General features: G+C 47.2%; 1 protein-coding gene across 2 annotated transcripts in view; it reads right to left on the minus strand.

The window, feature by feature from the left end:
- The window catches only part of DSCAM (DS cell adhesion molecule), a gene marked incomplete at both ends in the record, with an annotated part of 733341 nt that overhangs the window by 5936 nt on the left and 707798 nt on the right, over positions 1–19607 (minus strand). The window contains 2 exons of one of the 2 annotated variants that reach the window (XM_079704973.1): positions 11715–12017; positions 13364–13561. In XM_079704973.1, the coding sequence (XP_079561099.1) occupies positions 11715–12017; positions 13364–13561 (501 nt within the window). Of the gene's footprint in view, positions 1–11698; positions 12018–13363; positions 13562–19607 lie in introns of both variants that reach the window. The other variant, XM_079704974.1, reaches the window with a different exon arrangement.

Below are 19607 nucleotides of genomic sequence, written 5' to 3' on the forward strand. Positions count from 1 at the left end.
AAAAATAAAAGTATTTAATTAAAAAAAATGAAACCTTATGTCCCTAATGCCTTTTATGATGGTATTGAAAATTCTTCATCTTCCTTTCTGGTAGTGGATGTATTCTTTAACCTTCTCTATTGGGGGTTAAATTATTTGCAAACAAATATCATGAAAGCATTAACAGAGCTGTGATTAAAAACAAAAACTGGAACAATTCTTTTGTAGCATGAAGAATATTTTTTTGCATGTGAATCAACACACCCTAATAGACCAATTTTGAAATTTGTGGATTTTTATATATCCAATATCCTAAACATGATTATCTGTCTTTATTCCAAGAGTCCAGATTAATTGGACTAACTGGCTCTTTTATTTATTTACATAACTAATATTATCTTAAAAATAATTTTGTTCAAGTACTTGAGAAAATGTGGAAGGCATTTACCTCCAGGGTTCTTTTAAAATGTAGGTCATGAGTGCCTTATGCTCTTTCTGACACCCAACTAAATCTTGAGTGCTTGGCATATTTGTAATGCTTTGTCACAGATTCACGAATGACTCTCCATTCCAGCAACCCCCCTTTGAACAAACAGGGCTTATTGAACTCCTAAAAAGCAATACCATCTTGGTGCCAGCTGGACTGTGGGATGCTCAGGTTTCAGATTGGATGGAACGAATGTGTCTGAAATCAAAAAACAAACTCATGATACCTGCCCCCTGCCTGCAGGGGTTGCCACTTTAGATGTAGTGATCAAGGTAGCTGGAAAAGACTGGTGAGAACTGGAAATCCTTAATAATGAAACCAGCTCAGCACCACATCCTTACATACAAGGGCTTCTGTGTTTGCTTATTGCAGGCCTGCTAAGCATCTCTGAATAGTCAGTATCTCCAAGAGATCCAGTTTTTCAGGCAAAGCTTGATTAAGTTGTGTGATGCTCTAATTAGCTCCTTTTGACAGTGTGTGTTTTCTGATTAGCACCCCAAGTAGCCCTTTCTACTGTGTGAATGCCGTAAATTGAGCTCTCTTAATAGTTCATGCGCTGACGCAGAAGAAAGCACCAGAGTGATCGGTGGGGAACGCTATTTATTAAAGGCACTTTATGGCCATTAAAACCCCACCTCTTTTGCTAGTCCAGTACCAGTTAGGAAACTGGATTCTCTAAGCGTCCATCCATTTTTATGTTCTGCAGACGTCTATACATGCCGAGATAACCATGCGCTTATGACTCCAGACAGAGAGAAATAAAATGGGAAACTGTCATGACAATCTAGACACCTATGCACCTGCTTTCCTTAACCTCCCTGCCCTCCATCTGCCTGTTTTACATGGGAGAAACTAAACAACACTTCTAACGGTGGTGATTAAGAGTGGAATTCTGGACGACATTGCCTGCATTTAATCCGACAGGTATAAGTCTGGGCTCAGTTTCCTTACTCATAAAATGGGAACAAGAGCAGAATCGACCACAGAGGGTTATAATGAGGATTTAATTAGATAATGCAGGTGAAAGGTTTACTGTCAGACATCTCCCTTTCCAGAGGGTCTGAAGTTATGGGGCTGGAAATCTGACAGGGGAATGAATCGGGAACTCTTCTTTTACCCTAGGGTCTGTCTTTTATAGGTTGAGTAGTGTCCCCCCAAAAGATAGGTCCATACCCCAACCCTTGGAGTCTGTGAATGTGATCTGATTTGGAGAAGGGGTTTTTGTTGATGTCATTAAGTAAAGGATCCTGAGATGAGATCACCTGAATTTAAGGTGAGCCCTAAATCCAATGACATGTGTCCTCATAAAAAAAAAAAAAAAAAAAAGCAGAGGGGGATGTGAGACATAAAGAATGGAGACAGCCATGTGAAGAGGAGGCAGAGGTTGGAGCGATGGGGTCACGAGCCAGGGAACACTTGGAGCCACCAGAAGCTGGAAAGGAGAAGGAAGGGACTCTTCTCTAGAATTCCTGGAGGGAGCACAACCTCACTGACACGTTGATCTCGGACTTCTGTACTCCCAGAAAAGAGAATATGTTTCTGTTGTTTTAAGCCACCTAGTTTGCGGTAATTTGGTATAGAGGCCACAGGACCCTGATACAGAGGTCCTTTCTTCCTGTCTGGGATGGGCTGGGGGTGTCACAGGAAACCTCTTTGAACATTTCTCCTGTGTGGAACAGTCTCTGCTCCCATCCACCAAGGATAGGAGGGGTTTTCTCTTTAATGAGCAGTAACAGCGGCCAGCACGCCTGTGGTTTACGCTGTCCCCGCGCTGTGCCCTGAGCTCACAGTAGCCCCTCTGTGGGCTGTCCTATCAGCCATCCTTCCTTCTCTGCCAAGGCCAAGCCAGAGTCACTTCTCTCAGGTCCCCTTCTCCCTGGGGAAGTGGAGAGCTGTCCAGCTGGCACCCAAAGACCCCCTCAGGGCTAGGTTGGAGGTGGCTTTTCCGGATTCCTCCCAGGAGGGAGCCGAAGCCTTCTGAGTGCATCTATCTCCACGGGCCTTCTCGGTTCCCCACTGCCCAGCCCTCCCCAGCCCACCCTCCCAGAACACTTGACCCCCGCCAGGCTCCGTGGAGCAACCCCCCCAGAATTGAATCCACCCCAGCCCTCTGGAGTTTCCATTTGAAAGCGGCAGTGACCCAGAAGTCGAAGGGTCTCCTTTGCTTTGAACTCCAGAGTCACCTGTGTCAGGTGCGCATGCCCTTGGCATCCTGGTGTGTAAACCTGCCACTGCCCCCAACCCGGGTGGAGCCTGGCCCAGCCTGGGTGTGGATTCCAGGAAACTAGGGCCTCCAGAACTGACACCCTCAGTTATAACTTCCCCTCTTGCTTTCCTCCGGCTACCTCTCCACTTTCTCTCTCCCTCTTTCTAGTTTGGTTTCCTTTGTGCTGAAACTTTCACCCATGAAGTAAAAGGCATGGAGAGGGGGTAAAGCACAGACAGTGCAGGTGCGAGAGGGTCAGGAGACGGCTGAGTGCAGTGCAGGGGCCAGGGCACCAGTGTCGAGTGTGTGTGTGTGTGTGTGTGTGTGTGTGCGTGTCTGTGTGTGTGTGCATGTGCATGTGTGATGGAAAGACAGAGATGGGAAGGAAAATTGGAGGGGAAGGCCACATACAGAAAAGGGAAGTGGAGGCACATAGGAGAAAAGCACAGAATCTGGCAGGCAGCCCCGGGGCTCACCCTCTGAAAGCTGGGAGGGAAAGGACCTGGGGACCCCAGTGCTCCCTTCCTCACCTTCCTTCTGCCCTGCTCACCTGCCTGCCTGTACTTCCAGCCCTTCTAGCACCTTCCCAGACCCCTAAACCCTGTGAGCTACCTCCCCAAACCCAGAGGAACCCACGGGGGCTGAGTCCCGCCTGCACCTTGCAGGCTCTCTCCACCCACTGGCTTTTGTGGGTTTTAATTGCATGTTTGTGCGTCATCAACGGTCACCCCACTGTGCTCTGTTCCCGAGGCCAAAGTCTATGTTGGCCCTTGTGTCAGAGACATGGAGGGACGCCAAGGGGCGAAGGAGGCTGGTGGGGGAAGAAAGAGCTCCGAGAAACTGGGCTGAGGGACTGAGCTGCTGGGCCAGCCTGGGGTCAGATGGTGCTGAGATGGAGAGGGTGGGGCAGGGGTGAGGTGGGAGGGAGGAGGGCTGGTGGGGAGACAGAGAGGCAGAGACAGAGAGAGACAAACAGAGAGATGGGGGAGAGGGAGACCGAGACAGAGAGGGAGACAGAGAGAGAGAGACAGAGAGAGACAAACAGAGAGATGGGGGAGAGAGACCGAGACAGACAGACCGAGACAGAGAGGGAGACAGAGACAGAGAGAGACAGAGACAGAGACAGAGAGGGAGACAGAGAGAGACAGAGACAGAGAGATGGGGGAGAGAGAAAACAGAGAGGAGACAGAGAGAGACAGAGGGGGTCAGAGAAACACACACCCAGAGGGAAGCAGAGGGAAATCATGAAGACACAGGACCAAGAGAGATGAAAGTGAGAGACACAGAGCCACACAGAGAGAAAAGCCAAGGCCACTGAGTCACAGGATGATGGCTACGAGGACTGGGCAGCGAGCCCTGTGGGAGGGGATGTAGACGGTAGACGACGAGGTAGCCCTCTCTCCTCGCCTGGCCTCCACAGTCCACCCACCCCGGGCCTCGCGCTCCCCGGGCATCCCCCCGACCCCGTTTCATCAGCCCGCAGCCCACAAACTGCACCCTTCACCCCCGGCCGCCAGAGGAGCCCAGGCGCGGCTCTGACTCACTCCTTGAGAATGAGAGGCGATTTAGCCATTACTTCCATGTTATGCCTTATTATTTGACATAATGGGCCATTTCTCATCCTCCTGTCACTGTCCTCTGGGGGCCTTGGGTGCCACTAATATCCCCGAAAGTTCACACCAAATAAGTCAGCATCCATTTCTCTCTCGGCCCCTAACCACTTTGCTTACTGGTGCCATGACAACTCCAGCCCTCCGGCCTTGAACTAGCATGGATTCCCCTGGCGATCCCACATCCATCAGAAGATACGAGCTCAGGGCTTGCCATCCTCCACCCAGGGGGCCTCTGAGCCCTGCTCTGCCCGACTATGGGAAAACTGCTGTGTTAAACCTGACTCTTTTTAGCTGAAAACCAGAAGACACCCCCCTGACTTCCTATCAGGAAAGCAAAACTTCCTGAACCTTCTCAGTCTATTCAGACTCACATGCAACATTTGAATGCATTTTAGCTTTGGAAGAAGAATGGCAAAATCAATACCGACTCCGAACAAGAACGGATCAATTCAGAAACTCTGTAATGGACATGCAGTCCGTGAATCTGGCTCAGACAACGGTTCCTGCCTCTGGCCACGTGCACCCTGGGGAAAGAAAGGCTACAGTCAAGAACAGCGGTTCTCAGCTGAGGGTGATTTTGCCCTCCAGAGGGCACGTGGCAACGTCCTATGATGCCCAGGGCAGCCTCCACCACAGAGCATCAGCCAACCCCAGATGTTATGCGCCACTGTTGTGAAATCCTAGCTTATATGGTCCAAGTTCCTAATTCCACGCAGATCCTGATTTCACTTTACTTTTACTTGAACAGCATCAGATTCAATCAGAATAGGGAATGGTACTCCTCTGAACAGCAGTTAGATGGCCTGTGTCCGACCTGACCTGACTAGGGTGGTGGGCTCAGAGCAACGGGCAAGGTGTGAGTGAGAGCTGAGCCTTGTCTTGAAATCCTGCCTCTGCCTCAAGTAGTTCTGTGAGCCCGTTGAGCTTTAGCTCTTTCCTTTAGTCAAGGGAAACGGGCCTGATAATTTCTAATGAAAACCTGTAATCCTGAAAGAGTCTTTCTTATGCTCTGAACCATCTCACCTGGGAAAACTGGTCCAGCACCTGCGAACTTGGAGGTGCTTGGAATTTGGGGATGAATAAGGGACAAATGAATGCATTTTTGGGAGCCTGAAATTCCAAGGCGCATTGCAATATCCTTCTTCTCCCGGCTGGGCAATTTTTTATACTCAGCAAATGTGAGAAGACGTGCATGCTTTCACAAAAAAGTTGTGCAGGATGAAAGTGAAGCAGGGTCCCTGTGGGCTTCAGTCTCCTCTGGGGACACAAAAAAAGGAACTTTCATCGACTTCTAACAAGGTTTGATATCTGTGCTTGGATGGAGCTGGATATTGATGCAAAAGTAAGAAGCCAAGGATGCTTACCTCGACTTCCGGCAATTTCAATAAAAACTACACAGACTTGAAATGACACTATGGCATCAAAGAGCTAGGTACAAAGGGGAGCGTGTAGTCCACGCACACCCGAGGCCGACCAGATCTAACACTTTTCCAGTTTAATATTAATGTCACAGCAGTAATGAAAACTTGTAAATGAACCCTTCTTGGTAAATGAATCTTCACTCCCAAACGGCAACCAGGAAAAACTCTAAATAAGTAATGTGAGATGGTTATCATGGGTCCGCGTCAGTGGATTCTATTACCATTCTTGGCTTGTACTTGGGAGGCTTCATGCATTTTTAAGGGCTCATCGCTATTGTGATCCTACTTGCTGGTGAACTTTAAAAACTATACTGAGGTATAAAGTGGGGCTTTGAATTTGTTGTGCTCGTGATTCTTCTGAAAGAGAGTAGTTCTGGATAAAAAGCAGGATTGGAAAATCTGCTCAGAAGGTAGGCAAGCTGGGAAACTGTTGGGGCATTTGGAGCCCCCAGTGGGGAAGGGTCCATGAGGGTCATGTGACACCCTCAGGGACCGACACACTGAGGACCCCCAAGGAGGAGCCCTGGCTGGGGGCTTCAACCTGTTCAGCTGTGAGCTTAGCAGCCCCGTGTCAATAACCCTGCTCATCTTGACTCATCCCACAGAAGGACTCGTTCACCTGGAGCGAGATGATGCCAGGCAGAGGAAATCTATGTTGGTGGAAATTAGGAGGCCAGAGAGTTGGGGTGTGGAGAGCAGGGGGGTCATGGTGGGGAAGGTGGGGCTGGCTTCTCAGAGCCTTGGGGGTCTTTACCCTGAAAGCAGTGGGAAGGCAAAGAAGGGATTTTAACATGAGGGTGTTGACTGAATCACTTCTGGCTTGTTGCTTCCTAGTCTGGGAATAGGATGCTTGAGACACTGGTTCCGTATCTACACAGGACCACACTGAGAGATGCTGGTCCTTGCTGTATATTTTTTACCCTTTGTGTATTTCCAGGACCTTCAGGTCGTTTCTGGCTTGTGGTGACATCTCACCAGGCTGTGTATGTGTGTGTGTGTTCGTGTGTGTGGGAGGGGGTGTCTGTCTTCCATAAGCTGGGTTTTGCCTTGTTTCTTGGGCCTCCTCAATGACCTGTCTTTGGGACAATTTGTCTGCTGTCTGTGACACTATGTGCTATTCTGATAAACAAGGAGACTGTGGGAAGTGTTGGTTTAACATATTAACACTTTGATGTCTTCAGGTAATACCTGGCACGGTATTTTTACAGGGAAGATGCTCAGTAGAGATGGGTTGAATAAACAAGTGTATTACATTTGTGTTTTGACAGGGCCCTTCTGGAGATGCGGTGGACTTTCCTTCATGGTGGTGAGCCTCTCTGCTTGTCATCTACGCACTGGAATCCAGAGCTGCCTTCTGGTCACTCAGCAGGACACAGGTGGCCGTCCTGCCCCTCTGTCACAGGCCCAGGTCTCCCCCTCACCTCCACTCCCTGTAGGCTCCCCAACAATGAGAGCTGAACCCCAATATGTCTACCTAGGAAGGCAGCGAGGCGCCAATGGGCTCAGAAGTCAGAGAGAATGTAGTGAGAACGAAAGACTAAATCTCCATATAGCTGCGGCCACAGTAAAACAGCCAGAGCATGTGGCAAGGTCGAAGGAAAGCTCGGGCACCTGTGCCCCGTGCCTGGAGGAGGAGATGGTTGGGAAAGGCAAACGGGCTCAGGGTTCCAAGCTCGGGACCCTCAGAACAGGTCCCGCCATCACTTTCTGTGTCTGAGGGACATCGACAAAGAACAGACTGAAGTTACAGGCGGGTCCTTAAGAAGACAGAATTGCAAATGCACATCAGAAAGGTTTGGTTTTCTACGAGGGAGTCAGAATGAGCCCATTCGAATGTTAAGGTCTACCTAGAGCTGCGTGAATATGCGGCGACGTTGCTTCATGGCCCCCCGGGGGGTCTTTCTGACTTTAAATCCTGGGGGAGTGTTTGAAAGTCTGCACCTTTCAAACACAGCTTGGACGGAAGGAAACTCTTCCTGTGTTGTGGATGCCAAGCTCATTGCTGTCTGCTGGCCTTTATCTCTGCTCTTCCCTCTGCGTGGACCTCTATTCCTCAGGGTCTTTGCCTGGGTCTCCCTGCCCGTCCACCACTGAGGTCTCAGCTCACATCTCATTGCTTCTGAGAGGATTCCCCTGACCATCTTCTCCTAAGTACCTCCTGCCAGACTTTTTCCCCTTCCTGGTTTACTTCCCTTCCCAGCGCTGACCATGATCTGAAACAATACCATTTGTTTACTTGATAAGCGTCTGTCTCCCCACAGGAACATAAGCTCCTTCCAAGCGGGGTCTTCGTGGGTCCTGTCAGCCGTTGTATCCCCAGCTCCGAAAACAGGGCTAGGTGTGGAGTGGAAGCCAGAAAATACACACTGGAGGAAAGGCAGGGAGGCAGGGGGGGCGGGCGGGAAGGAGCAAGGTCATCTCTAGAAGGGTGAAGGCCAGGGGAACTCAAGCCTTGTGCGTGTGTGTCCGTGTGTGTGCATGTGTGTGTGTGTGCATGACATGTGCACACGACAGCTGAGAACAAGGCCAGCCTTTGCAGGGGATGTGACCTGAGCAGAGGCCGGCTGGTCCTTCAGGTGGGAGCCCTGTCTCTCACTCCACTCTCTTCTCTCCCTTTAAACACACACCCCCAGGGGAGCGTGAAGTACATGATGAGTGGATCCTAAAATTAAAATCCTCAAACTGCTTCGTATAACTGGTTGTTCAGAGAACCAATAAGTTGGTGGCAAGCAATGGCCATTTCCAACCGGAAAACCTCCCCTGCATTCATCATGGCGGAGGAGTGGGGGGGTCAGTGAGGTGCAGACGTTTAAGGCTGGGGTCCCAGCGTCTCAGGGAGGAGATCAGAAGGGGTGGACACTTCCCTTGCTGCTGGCGGGGCCAGGCTGCATTAGGTTGCAGATTTGAAGCTTTAAATTGATTTAAGTAGCTTCCTGCAGTGGCATCTCTTGATTGCACAGGATAAGCATCATGAATAAAGAAGCAGTAGTAATCCAAGAACATCAGAAACTGGCTCCAGATGCTACCTGAAACCAAAAGTAGCTATCGTAACTGAAGTATTAGAAGCCACCTTGACCGAGAGGAAAAGAAGCTGTTAAATTTTCCAGCTATTTCTCAGAGGAATAGTTAGTTTGTTTGCTTTGTCTTTTGTTTTTAAAGATGGAAATAGTTTCTATTTAATAATTTCTAACCATTGTAATATTTGAACCAATTGGCCAATCTTGTCATCTTCACAATCATGATATATTCATTCATTCAATAACATTTATTAAACACCTGCTCTACATCAGACACAGTGTTAGGTATATACATTCAATGTCATTCAGCTGGTTAAAAATATTTCTTGAACACTCGCTATGCTGCCAGATAACTGCTAGACACCAGGAGAGAAATATACAGATGACTAAGACATATTTCCTATTTTCCTGCAGCCACAATCTGGCCAAATTCATTTAGCTTAGTCCTGATTTGTAGAGAATTTAAAAGCCTGGGGTTGTAAATGGAAAAAAAAAAAACTCATCAGAAAAGAACTGATGGCAAGGAGAAAGATATCCAGAGATCTGGATGGCTGATAGCATCTAGAAACACAAGGGAACACAGGTAAAGACTTTGGTTTGGAAGCTCTGTTCAAGGAACTGCTAATTTTGACACAGTCTCCAGTCAGCAGGATAATAAACTGTAACTTTAGGTTTTGTGCCCAGTGTTGAATTTAGTTCCATTATAAAGGAGCAACAGAAAGGCTTCCAGAAGGATGAAATATTTTTCTAAAAGCATATCAAATGTTCAGTAATAATAATACATCATCTAGAGTGGACAAAACAATGTTTGTGGGCATTAGAATACATAAGGATTTAAAAAGTTATTCATACCTACAGTTATAAAATCCTTTTAGTCTAAATTGCATATTATGACAATAGTACCTTACTTGTGATCTTTCAGTTGTTCTGATGGATCCAGGCAACAATATCATGAAAGGAGTTCAAACATTTTTTTTTTCAATAGGAATCCAACACGATGAACAGCAAGCCATCAAAAAGGTAAAAACCTTTAATTATTTCAAGACCGGCACACATAGGACATTTAACCTAGGAGCTGGTTCTACACAAGAGGAAGCATGGCATGTATCTCAGATGGGAGTGTGATGCATATACTTAACTGGGTGCTATTGATACACAAATGAGGTGGATGCTCTCCAGGAATCAATGGCCCTGGAAGGAAAATAAACCAAAGAAGGAAGGAGGAGGGGGGCGAGCAGTACATCTGCAGACCATCATTGGAGTCACCGTGGGAGCCCTGACGGCGACAAGGCGACAACAGAAGCTACAACTAATGCTGCTGACGCCTGCATCAGGCGACATACAGCTTAAACAAACCCCAGATGGTGGGTGTTGATGCCATGCCCATTTTACAGATGAGCCAACTGCAGCCCAGCGAGACTAAACAACCTGTCCACAAGCTCATTTTCTCCTCTCTTGTCTTCCTTAGTCTCGAGGTTTACAGCCACAAAATTCTATGGCATTTCTCCTACATTTGCTGCATTGGCCTTGCAAATGAATGCCAACAACAAAAAGTCCTTGAATAAAAACACCCACAAATAAAGTCTTCTCCCTGAGGAGGTAGAGAGCACGGAAATAAATGAAGCTCTCATTCTTGACAGGAGGTTGGTGTGGATTTGACTCAGTTTGGAAGATGAGCTGCTGGATAGACAATTCTTATTTTATGTATCTTTATGCATTTACAAAGCTCATTTCAGCTTGGCCTTATGCCATAAAGCCCAAAGGGATCGTGGGGATTTAAAATGAAGATATATTTTTGAAATAGAACCTGTATTACTGTTCAGAAAATGGGAAGACGAGAAATAAAACTGGATTCCACAAGAATGGATAAGCCAGTGCACAAAGTCAAGTCTACAGACAGGTACTTCAGGGTGAAAAAGAAAATGTGATTCTTCAGAGGAGAACTACAACTGGCTGCCGTGGTTCGGATCCAATCTAAAGATGTGTTTCATTTGCCCCGTACAATGGTTTGCACGTATCTGAGCAAACACTTGAAAAGTGTGAGTTGCCGTATAACACCAAAATTTCTGGCTTCTCTTGAGAAACTAGCTCACACGGCCCCCAGTTTCCATTGGGGATCAGTTGGCAGGAGGCTGCTAGAGTCCTTTTCCCTTAGACAGTCACTCAGCTCTTGAATTCTCCACATCCCCATCCATCCCTATACCCTGCCCCCCACCCTCTTCACTTACATGATCTGCCAGGCCCTGCAGGCCTTCGGGTTTGCAGCTCCCATCCACACACCCAGAATACTGTTCAAGGTAGACACCAAACTACTGGCCGACCTGACACTAGCCATTTACTGTCACTTTGGGTAACTCAGGGAAGCCAAGTGCCAAAGGCTGGCTCCCTGGTAAGACTGCTCTCCTTCTGAAACCCACAGCACGGCAGTTTTAAAACATCACCCCCATATTTTCGATACTTCTCAGGTGGTGGTGATCTCCTTTTCTAGAATCTGGGCTCCCAGAGCTCTGTGGTTGCTTGAACAACAGAATATGGCAGAAGTGATGGGTCAGTTTTCAGGCCCAACCTTAAGAAACTGGCTATTTCCACTGTCTCTCTTGGGACACTGGCTCTTAGAACTGAGTCACCATGACATAAGGATGCACAGGCCACCTCATGGAGAAACCTATGTAGGGAGGATGCGGCCAGCATCAACCCTCCAGGTGAGTGAGCCATTTTGAACGTGGCTCCTCTATCCATAACTGAGCTTCCCCATCGACACGGTCAGAACCAAGATGTGTGTCCCCACAAAGCCCTGACTCAATTTCAGACTCAAGAACGAAACAAATGATCATCGTTGTTGTAAGCTCCCAAGCTTTGGGGTGGTGCATTATGCAGCAGTCAATAAACAGAAGACCCAATGTAAATACCAACAAGGGCTTTTACAACAGACCAGTGTGACTTGGGAAGATGAGCTTCCCCGACCGCTGGTCCACACGTGTCTCGCCTCACCTGGCCGATGCGCCTTCGGAACCGCCATGTTCATCACGCGTCCTCCATCCTGAGGTTTGGGGGGAGATGCGGTGAACCTGCAGATCCCCGATTCTGAAGGGGTGCTGGAGGTCAGACTGTCTGTGTACTCATTTGTCCCTGCCGTCAACTGCTCGGACGATGTGTCTGAGATGAAGCACTCTGTGATGGTGAACTTGGCATGCCTCAGCTGCTCTTCCATCTTGGCGTGTTCGTAGGCCCTGGCCAGTTCTTCATAAGTGGAAGAGGCACTTTCTGTGGAGACCATGCTGCTTCGCGCCCGATCTGTGCCGTGCAAAAGAGAAAACAAGACGGATGATGTGTCACCGTGAGTCTGCACTGACTGGGTGGCACTCTGGGCTTGTGTCTATTTCTTCCAGTCACTGGGTAGCCCAGCAGGGGTGCCTGGTCTTTGTCTGAGGACTGCCTTTGTCACTGTAAGGCCACCTTCATGATCCTCAGCCATGTGGCCTCAGGGTGTCAACAGAAGCTCTGGAGTCAGATGTCCCCAGCCTGGGACACTGTCATAGATCAGTAATACATCCCCTTGAAAAAATTCTGCTTTTAGTTAAGACAGCTGGGAATGCGGTGCAAATGAACTGCAGTGGCCCCTTCCCTGCCCTGTTTTGCAAGTCCCCCTGGACCACAGAGAGTCTTTCACTGGCAGGAATGATCTGAACTCTGCACTCAGCTCCTCTGGCCTCTGTGTGGCAGGAAGACAGGGTGATGGTTAGAGATGAAGATGTGACTGCGCGGAATTGCTCACTAGGTCAAATGACTTCTGACCCTGGGACTCATTCTTTGTGTTTGCCACCCTTTACGGGGACCAGAAAACCTCTAGAACCATAAAAGGAGCATCTTGGGTAGAGGACTCTCTGCATTTTAAACCCACTCAAAAGTTCTGAAGTCACCTCTGTGGAACTCTGAGGTTCTTGTAAGAGAAATAACTGCCATAAAAATAAATGTACATGGTGACACGCCACCTTTGGAAGACTATTTTTGAAGTATATCATCCAGAACAAAAGAAAATGAGTATTAAAATTTCCTACAGCTATTAAGTTTAGATATCATTTCTTTTCAAAATTTTAGATTGGTGGGGTGGGCAACCCAGTGCTATTCTTAGGCTCTGTCTTCTCTGCAGAGTGAGATCTTGGTGGTGGATGGTATGGTAGGAATGGCTTTCCTTATAATCAAGCCCTGTTTAATTGTCAAATGGGTCTGCTGTGTTCCCTACAGAGGGTGCTATGACCTTGTCATGTAACTTCAAGTGCAATGTCTTAATCCTGGAGATAGTAGTTGGTGAGATGCCCTCAGAGGATAATCAGAATGATTGTAATCTTGAGGGAGAACATTTAGAAATTTCTATGTCTCTCTCGGCAGGGCAGGAAGGAAAAGGAGAGGGAACAGTGTGTCTGAGATTCAGGATGCCTGCAAACTAGACTCCTTTGGCTCTGTTGTGTGGAATTCACTGGATCTTGGACATGGTCAATGCAGTACAGCTGTATCGGTACCTGTTAGGTAAATGGTCTAGCAATTTGAAATTGACCTTGAAAGGGAACAGGTAGGGCCCTGAAGCCAAGGGCATGGGCCCTACTTGTCCCGGGATAGAGAAGGAGGCACGCAGGCCCTACCTGTGTCTTGGGAGGGGCTGACACTGTAACTGTCACTCTCCTTGTCCATGGACCCCGCAGCCCTGGGTGTTGGCAGCCTCCAGTCAGTGGTGAGGGTGTGTGTTGAAACGGTGGGGTGGGGTCTGTTGAGGGTCCACTGGCTGGCGTACCGGTTTCTCGTTGTGGGCCCAGCCTTCGCGTTCCTCCTGGTGGTGGGATCTGAGAAGAACCAGAACAAGGTTTGTCTCTAGGAGGGTGGTCAGCCGTGATCATGGTGTTGAGTGGGGTTCTCCCGACCCAGCCCTATGACCCAGCAGGGCTCATGCCTCCAGGAAGCTCTCCCTGACTACCCCTGTCCAGAGTACTGGCTTCCTCTCCTCTCTGGTCTGAAACATTCAGGTGATACTTAAGCACTTAAACAAGCCCTGTTGGGGAAGAATATCAGATTTGGACTCAGGACTCCAAATGGATGTGGGTCTTGCTTTTGGCTCTTAATAGTTTCATGACCCCCCTTGTATCACTTAAACTTCCTGAGAATCACCACCTTCTGTAAAAGGAGAGAGTTCAGCCAAATACGCTCTAATGTGGCTTCCTTTCTACAGTGTTACCTCGAGGTGTTGTTACAGGTTGAATTGTGTCCCCTGCAGAAAAGATATGTCCACATCCTAACCGCAGAACCTCAGATTCATCTTATTTGGAAATAGGGTCACCACAGGTATAATTAGTCCAGATGAGGTCAGATTGGAGTAGGGTGGGCCCTGGATCCAACGTGACTGGTATCGTAACAAGATGAGGAGACAGATAAGGAGGGGAGAGCCCCGTGGGGCTATGGAAGCAGAGACTGGAGGGCTGCAGTTAGGCCAAGGAGCCCAGAGGCCACCACCAGACAATAGGAAGAGGCGAGGAAGGGTCCTCCCTGACAGGCTTCACAGGGGGCATGGCCCTGAGGACAGCTTGATTTTGGACTTCTAGCTAGCGGACCTGTGAGAAAATAAATTTCAGTTCTTTTAAGCCACCCAGTTTGTGGCACATTGTTATAGCAGCCCCAGGAAAGCAAGCAGCTCTCTCCTGTATAGACTGTTGTCTTGTATTCACTCACTGCCTCGAGTATGACTTTTATTCATCAACTAAGTTGCAAGTTCTTAGAGCAGAGAGAAGAGGGAAGATCCCCTTATGTCTGAACACTTTCTTATCCCTTTGCACAAGGTAGCATCTCTTCAATGGAACTGTCTGATCTGTGACCAAGACTTGGGTTATTCAATGTGGAGAACAAAGGGTCATTGCATATCTGGATGTCACAGGTCTCCCATCTTCAGAAACATAGAGGTTTATGGACACACAGGATGGAGCCAGATGGGTTTCATTGTCTCTAAATTTGAAAACAGAGGCAAGAGGTCAAGGGGGTGGACTGCGTTCTTAGCTCAACCCTTAGCTAACAAAAAACATGTTCCAACAGTACAGAACATTGGACACTGGAGTTGGCAATGTTCCCTTTTCTAGAATTCCGTGGAAAAGGGGAGAGGCTCAGTTACCTGGAATGATTTTTCTGGGGCTCCAGCCTGAAGGCAACATAAGGTCCTTTTCCAGTTTTGAATTCTCTGCTTTTCAAAGAGGAACTTTATGCAGTTATATTTCAAAAATGATCTGACCACTTCTAAACACAGCAGTCTGTATTGACTGCTTATCACTAATGGAGCGGTTTCGAAGGAACAGAACTGCGAGGGACAACCTGTGGCCTGATGACACAGACTCACTTATGTGCTCTCCTGAACCTGCAAGTCTCTGCAGGACAGGGGCAAGGGTGCTCATCCTCCAATCATCCCACAGAGCCTGCTGTGCTCCCCGGCACACAGACTTCCCTGGATGAATACACATAGCTCAGGGTGACTTTATGGCTGACACAATGGGAGTTCAGGGAGGAGAAGTGACACAGCTATGAAGTGGCAGAAATGGAGCCCAAGACCCCACCTGTCAGTCCAAGATTGCCCATTACTTGGCCATGCGTGTCCTCACCCTTGACACCTAGGAGTCCTGGTGCAGTATCTGCCTGACACTAGTTCATTTATGATTCTATGCAGGGTCATGGGACCTGACACTTGAAAGTGGTGAAATGACTTTCTTTTTAAATTGGAGGATTTTCCTTTTAGCCCAGTTTCTAGTTATCGGACTTTGAACCTAATCCATCACTCTAAAATGCTGGAGAGAAAAGCCTAAGGATGGCAGCTCAATCGATACATATTAAGAATTCCTGGGTCATCAAAATACTCTGTCTTGGTGCATAATTCTCTGAGGCATTGATTTTCAGCCTCATCTCAGCCGTTACTTGCAAAATTCCACAGAAGACTTTATTGGAAGGTTTTTCATGGCCTTGATTAGAATGTAAATGAGTTATGCTGGAGAGCCAAGCTCTCTGGACAGCAAGGTATAAATGATAATTGGGTTTCTCTGCTGAAATGCTAAGAAAGAGATCCTCAAAGAGATAGAAAAGCATTCTCCTGGGTAGGAGGCTAAATGTCTTCCAGGCACTGTCGATGTGATAAGTGGAGCTTAAACAGTGGAGCTTGTTATTTAAATGCTAATGAATCTTTTCCAGAAAATTACCCAGTCCCTTACATAAGTTTTGAGGGTTCTTATTTTTATTCTTCCTTAAGTTTCCTGTAAGTACAGCTGTGGATCAGTTTTACTCCTGGCCTGGATGCTTGTGGAAGAGGGGGTCAGTTCGATAGTATCACTTACGGGACACAATTTCCTCAACTCCCCAAACCCTCACCTGTGTTTCCTCCTGTCAAGCCCACCCACCAACGGTGGGACAGAGACCTTGCCCCCCTCCATAGCTCCTTTTCCCACTGAGAGGACTCTATCTGGAGAGTTCCATGGTCAAATGGCACTATTCAAGCCAGAAGTCTTTTCAAGTTAACTTTGTTCATTATCGCCCCTCCCCCCTTTTGTTCCTAGATGAGGACAGCTTTACCAGTGGCCTGATAATATTGGGAATATAGGTCATGATATTACTTTCCTTGAACTGCACTTCATTCTGTTCTAAGCAAGCATCCTACAGGCAAAATTGTCCTCGTAGGTAGAATACTCAGGAGTTGACACATTTTTTAATAATCAGGTTTTTGGAGCTGTTTGGTACCTGAATTGAACTTTTCTGTAGGATAGTTTCTGAGATAGCAGCTAAAATAAAAATTTTACTTGGATTCCACTCAGTGGCCTCCTTCGTAGACCTTCCTAGTTAATCTATTAACCAAATAAATGTTGGGGTTTACTGTCCCTGCATGGAAAGTAGTTTATTTGGGTCCCCAGCATCCTAATATAAATAAAATCTAGTGATGAGGCATTATGCTTGCTAAACAACACATGAATTAGGGGTAAGTGATATAAATAATTCTTGGCCTTTCAGCATTGGGTCTGAACCTGAATTAAGCTTCTGCTCATTGAATCAAATTATTTTAATTATCCTGAACTTGGGATGAGAGGATTTGGTGGATAATAAGGTCATAAAACATGCCATGTATATAATCGGCTTTCATTCCCTGCTACTGGTTTTCATATCTTACAGATGCTGAGGCCTTGGCTTTGCACGATGAATTTACCAGTTGTCTCATAGACAGGGTGAAACGGGGAGCTTGAACATTCCTATCATTTAATGAACAAATATTTGTCAAGGGCTTATCACACACCGGACTTTCTTCACTGCCATCAGGTATTTTCCAGCAGTGTGCTGAGTACCATCCCGGGTAATAGAGTGTGCGTGTTTTTCAAAGTCTCAACAAGAAAGATTCAATCCGTGTTGTAAGCTCTTCTTATTTAATATATATGTGAAGTCTGTTTTGTCCCCAGCAGTCCTTACAGAAGCATCATCTCTGCCTAGAGGAGTGTGGAGGGGTTGAGAGTGGGGCTTCGGGGTGAGCGTCTCTTACTTTGGTCCAGCTTTACTACTCGCAGGCTGTGACCTCACTGGTGTGCGCTTGCTCTCCTCTCTGGGACTGGTGGGTGGCGACCTTGCCCACCATCAGCGCTGTTGAGACGTGCGTGACATTAACGAGCTACAGAACCACAGGCACGTGGGAGGCATCAATCAACCTGGGGCTTAGCCCATGACTCCTGAGTGACAAACACTTGACATGGGATGCAGTGTGTCCTGTTTAATGAAGATGGTGATGGGAGATTTGATGGGTTGATCATGAAGGCTAGAAACTCATTTTTGAGAGTTTGACAGGAAAAAAGCCATGAAAAATCATAAAACTGGATGCTGGAGAATGCCAGTGATGCAGAAAGGTGCCCACTGGGAGTAACTGGTAAGGATGGGAGCTGTGTCCTATTTGTTTTCCAGTCCAGCCCTGCGTGGTGAATGCTTTTTTTAGGAATGAATAAATGATGATGGGTGGATGACATCCAGGTAAACATGACAAAACAAACCCGGGTCAAATCTAACACCGATCACTTCACATGTCTTTGTACCCTTGCACATTTTGCAAGTAAAAAGGTTGGTTTAAGTTCTCCAAGGTGATGACCTCATTGGTAAGTTTCTGCAACGTGTCCCGGGGGCGGACTGTGTACATGTGGAAAGAAACACTTCTAACTGGATGAGGCGATACAGACACACAGCTGATCAGATGTCTCAGGAAAGGGAGAACAAAGCGAGGGAAGAAACTGGTTGCCCGACTCCTGCTGCAAATACTAAGCATCCTTTCTTTTCCATCCCCATTACTCTGATTTCAAAACTTCTGACATAAGTATATATATGGTTGCTCAGTATCTAAATGTATTTACTGAAGGTCTACTGTGAGTTGGACCCTCTGGCAGCAGCTGGGGAGACCCGCGTGAACAGAGACCCAGCTTCCAAGTGTGTCCTAACCCATGGGAGAGACGGGGACGTGAACAGAGCCGAGGACACAGCCACAGTAGGTGTTTTCACATCTTGAAAGAGAGATACAGCAAATCTTTGCGATTCCTTCCATCCTTGTAATAAGAATTTGTTGCAACTCTTTGGCAAACTAATGCAATGCTTAGAAACATAACTTCTACAGAACAGCCGTGCTCATGTGCAAGCAACATATTTTAGATGTTCTTCTTAAAAATAAAAGTTTCCTAGGATAACAACAAAATTAGAATAGAACAAGAATGTCTTTGGTAGTTGAGGAAATAGGCTATAAACCAATCTCTACAAATACGCCAGACTGCAGTGAGAGAAACCTGCCCCAGGTGACTGAGGGGATGAAGGTGTAACACCTGGGCCCAGGTGACAAGCTCTGGGTACAAGAAGCAAGCAGAGGACTGGGCTGCAGAAAGCTCAAGGCTTTGGACTCCTGTGCTGATCTGCTGGGGGCTGAGACACCCACCGTTTCTACTTCCAAATAAAAAAATACGATGCCTTTAATCTTTTGTAATGTGGTTCTGGAGAAATATTTAACATAAAAAAATGATCACAATGGAATATTACTCAGCCATAAAAAGGAACAAAATTCTGTCACTTGTAGAGTTGTGGATGGACCTAGAGTCTGTCATACGGAGTGAAGTCAGAAAGAGAAGAACAAATATTGTATATGAATGCATGTATGTGGAATCTAGAAAAATGGTACAGATGAACCTATTTGCAGGGCAGGAATCGAGATGTAGATGTAGAGAATGGGCATGTGGACACAGCAGGGGAAGGGAAGGGTGGCATGAACTGGGAGATTAGGTTTGACATATACACACTACCATGTGTAAACTAGATAGCTAGTGGGAACCTGCTGTAGAGCACAGGGAGCTCAGCTTGGTGCTCTGTGATGACCTAGGTGGGTGGGATGGGGGTGGGGGTGGGGGTCTAAGAGGGAGGGGATGTATGTATACATACAGCTGATTCACTTCATCGTACAGCAGAAACCAACACAGCATTGTAAAGCAACTATTCTCCAATTAAAAAAAAAAAATGATCCCGAAATCTTTACTAATGGAGAACGTTCTGCAGGTGCTAAATGAATAATTCTAGAGACTGAGGAATGAATTTGTGTAGATTTTCCAAGTGTTTGTAAACGCTATTTAATGAAGTTCATCACGAATGAAAGAAGCGTCTTTCCAGAAGCTGTAGAGGTTTCTGTGGGATCTGATCATCAGGCAACCCCTGGGCGAGCATCCCGACACCCTCAGAACGGGCTGCAGACGTGTGACACTAGCCTGTGAGGCCTGCAAAACCAGGCTGGCTGTGTCTCTGGCTCATCCTATCCGCCTTCCCTGTCCCCATTCAGGTCCCACTTCTGTCCCCAACGTGCTTTAGAGA

Source organism: Hyperoodon ampullatus (assembly GCF_949752795.1).
Source record: "Hyperoodon ampullatus genome assembly, chromosome: 5".
NCBI classification, from domain to species: domain Eukaryota; kingdom Metazoa; phylum Chordata; class Mammalia; order Artiodactyla; family Ziphiidae; genus Hyperoodon; species Hyperoodon ampullatus.